This window comes from Gavialis gangeticus, unplaced genomic scaffold (assembly GCF_001723915.1).
Source record: "Gavialis gangeticus isolate Ggan-Ray unplaced genomic scaffold, GavGan_comp1, whole genome shotgun sequence".
Classification (NCBI taxonomy): Eukaryota; Metazoa; Chordata; order Crocodylia; family Gavialidae; genus Gavialis; species Gavialis gangeticus.
Genome location: NW_017729029.1, coordinates 36,821,611 through 36,824,597, shown reverse-complemented (window position 1 = coordinate 36,824,597; position 2,987 = coordinate 36,821,611). Strand labels below are relative to the sequence as shown.

Here is a 2,987-nt window from a genome sequence, read left to right as displayed (position 1 = left end):
ACGCATATGCATGTGCCTGATACAGTGGGGGAGCTAGGTGTGTGTGCATATGCCTGATAAACCAGGGGAGTTAGGTGTGTGTGCATGTATGTGTGTGCCTGATTCACTGAGGGAGCTAGGTGTGTATGTGCGTGTGTGCGTGTCTGGTACACTGTGGGAGCTAGGTGTGCATACATATGCCTGATACACTGGGGAAGATAGGCGTGCACACATATATGTGTGCGCGTGCACATGCATGTACCCGATACACTGGGGGAGCTAGGTGTGCATGTATGTGTGTGTCTGATACACTGGGGGAGCTAGGGTGCGTGAGCGTGTGTCCCCGACGTGCCCCGAAAGCCGCCGGCCTGAGATGAAGCGCAGGTGCGGGGAGGCTCGGACAAGCCCTTCGGGACATGAGTGCCTTCAAGGGGGGGCTGCACCCCGCAGCACGAGGGCACGGCCTGGTTTCCCCCCGCCACAACCACCCCCGCGGGCCGGGCCGGGCCAAGTGTCCCCAGGGAGAGGAGAGGCGCGGACGGGCCGGGGGCACTTGAAGCCTCTTTTCTTCCGGGCGGAGCAGGGAAGGGCCCAGGCATCGCAGCGGAAAGGCGCTGGGTGCAAGCGCGGCTCCTCCGGCCCGCGGGAGGCTTTGGGGGGGCTGGTGTCCCCCCTTCCCACAGCGGGCGGGGAGCGAAGCCCCGCCACGGCCCGGTGCAGCAGCCCCGGCTCCTCGGGGCTGGGCGGATAGGAAACAACCCCGAAGTTGTAAACTTTGAACCTTGCCGGGGTGCCCCCCACCCCCGCGAGCGCGACAGAAGCGACGTATGCCACAAGGTGAGGTTTCGAGACTTTTTAATGCCATGAAATACAAAGCGGGATCGCACTAGGGGGAAGGCTGGGACCCAGGAGAAATATCCCCGAGACAAAAGAAGTCCAATAAAAATCCTAGTTCAAACTCGAGGGAAGGGCGACGTGATTTATTGCCGGCAACTCTGCATTTTTAATACGGGCTCATGAAGGGGGGCCGGCGGCTCGCCCGCTACTTCGCATCAACCCTTGGGGGACAAGCGGGTCCAAAGCGAGGGCCGGCCCCAGCCCCGGCCCCTGCTCCCCGGGGAGCAGGATCTCCGCCGGCTCGGGCTGCAACAAGCGGCTGGGCCGAGCAGGGCAGGAACAAGGAGCTGGAGGGCCCGATGCCCCCGTCGGGGCCAGGGCGGAGGCGAGTTTCCCCCGCACGAGCACCTCTCTCCACGCAGCAGCAAAAAAGTTGCCGAGAAGTGTGTGTGTGTGGGGGGGGATTAAAAGAAAAAAAAAAAAAAAAACACAACAAAACACAAAAATTGCTCCGTCTGTCCCCAAACCAGACCCCCGCAGCCCCCTCCGGAGAGGCGGCGGCCGGTCTTTGTCTCCAGTCAACACAACATCCAGCTCCCGAGCAACACAATAAAACAACAGGACATTAAATAAAAATAAGACACCATCGAAGCGGATAAAACAAAACGAGACTGGGGCACGGACCCCCCCTCCGCCCCCGGCACAAACCGCCCGGAGACGCTGGGGGGGCCTCTTACAAAATGTATTGATCGCTCTCGCTTGGGGGTTGGGGGGAGAGGTCAGAAGAGAAAAAAAGTCTGTTCAGAAACCCGAAAACTAGAGGAAACGAAAGCTGATGTGTCCGAACCAAGCAATAAAAAATAAAAATGAAAAACAGGTTCGCAGCAAAAAAAAAAAAAAAAAAAAATCCACCAACCGATTTACAGAAGTTTTTTTTGTTTGTTTTTTGTTTTTTTGTTTTTTTTGTTTTTTTTTTACACAAGAAAGAGGAGGAGGAGGAGGAGGAGGGGGACACAAAGCCCAGGCGCACACAAAAACTTGCTATAAATAAAAAAAAAAAAAACAACCCCTTGGCGCTCGCGACCCGCACAGATCTCCCCGCCCGCCCGCCACAAAAGTCAACGTTATATATTTTTATATATATATAAAAAAACCCGCCAAAACAAACCTAAAAAACAGAAGAAGTTAAAAGGGGAAGCTACACAATTCGGGATCAACGCCCCCCTAGCCCAGCCAGCCCGCAGGAGACAACCAAGCCACGTGTAAACATCGGAGCTGGGGGGCGAGGGCGAGGCCCCCCCCCAGGGCACGGGCGTGTCTTGTTTTCGTTGAAAAATAAAATATGGGTGCGGGAGCCGACGCGGCGGCTGCGCCCCGCGCCCGTCGGGGCGGCTCAGATGTGAGTCAGCGGCACCGTGCCGTTCACCGCAGTCCCGGCGCCCTGGTAGTGCTGGTGCACGCTGTGCAACCTGCTGCCCTGCAGGCTGGAAGGGTCTGTGACGTCCCCCCCGGGCGGGAGATACATGCTGATCATATCCCGCAGGTCTCCGAGGCAGGCCCGCTGCGAGTGCGAGGCGAGCGCGGGCGGCGGCGAGCTGGGCTCGGACTTGACGGCCGAGCCCATGGCGCCCAGGCTCATGGCCGAGCCGGGCTGCTGGCCGTAGGCGGCGGGGGACATGCTGTAGGTGGAAGCAGCGTTCATGTAGGTCTGGGCCGTGGACATCATGGGGCTGTACTGCAGCGCGGGCACGTCGTAGCGGTGCATCTGCTGCAGCTGCGGGCTGCTCATGCCCGGGTGCTGGCTGTAGCCCAGCTGCTCGGGCATCAGCGAGTAGGCGCCGTTGCTCCAGCCGTTCATGTGCGCGTAGGTGTCCAGGCGCTGCCCCACGCCCACGGGGCTGCTCACGGCGCCGCCCGGCCCGGGGGCCAGCAGGTTGCCGGGCAGCGAGTACTTGTCCTTCTTGAGCAAGGTCTTGGTCTTCCTGCGGGGCCGGTATTTGTAATCCGGGTACTCCTTCATGTGCACGGCCCGCAGCCGCTTGGCCTCGTCGATGAAGGGCCGCTTCTCCGCGTCGCTCAGCAGCTTCCAGTCGGCGCCCAGGCGCTTGCTGATCTCCGAGTTGTGCATCTTGGGGTTCTCCTGGGCCATCTTGCGCCGCTGCCCGCGGGAC

At 59.9% G+C, this 2,987-nt stretch overlaps 1 protein-coding gene across 1 annotated transcript in view; it reads right to left on the bottom strand.

Moving 5' to 3' along the window:
• Positions 1-2,183: 2,183 nt before the first annotated feature.
• Positions 2,184-2,987, bottom strand: part of LOC109300349 (transcription factor SOX-3-like) — a 112,935-nt gene continuing 112,131 nt past the window's right edge. Inside the window, exon 7 of the mRNA XM_019521033.1 lies at positions 2,184-2,986. Coding sequence (XP_019376578.1) covers positions 2,210-2,986 — 777 coding nt within the window. The 3' untranslated portion in view covers positions 2,184-2,209. The remainder of the gene's footprint in view (position 2,987) is intronic.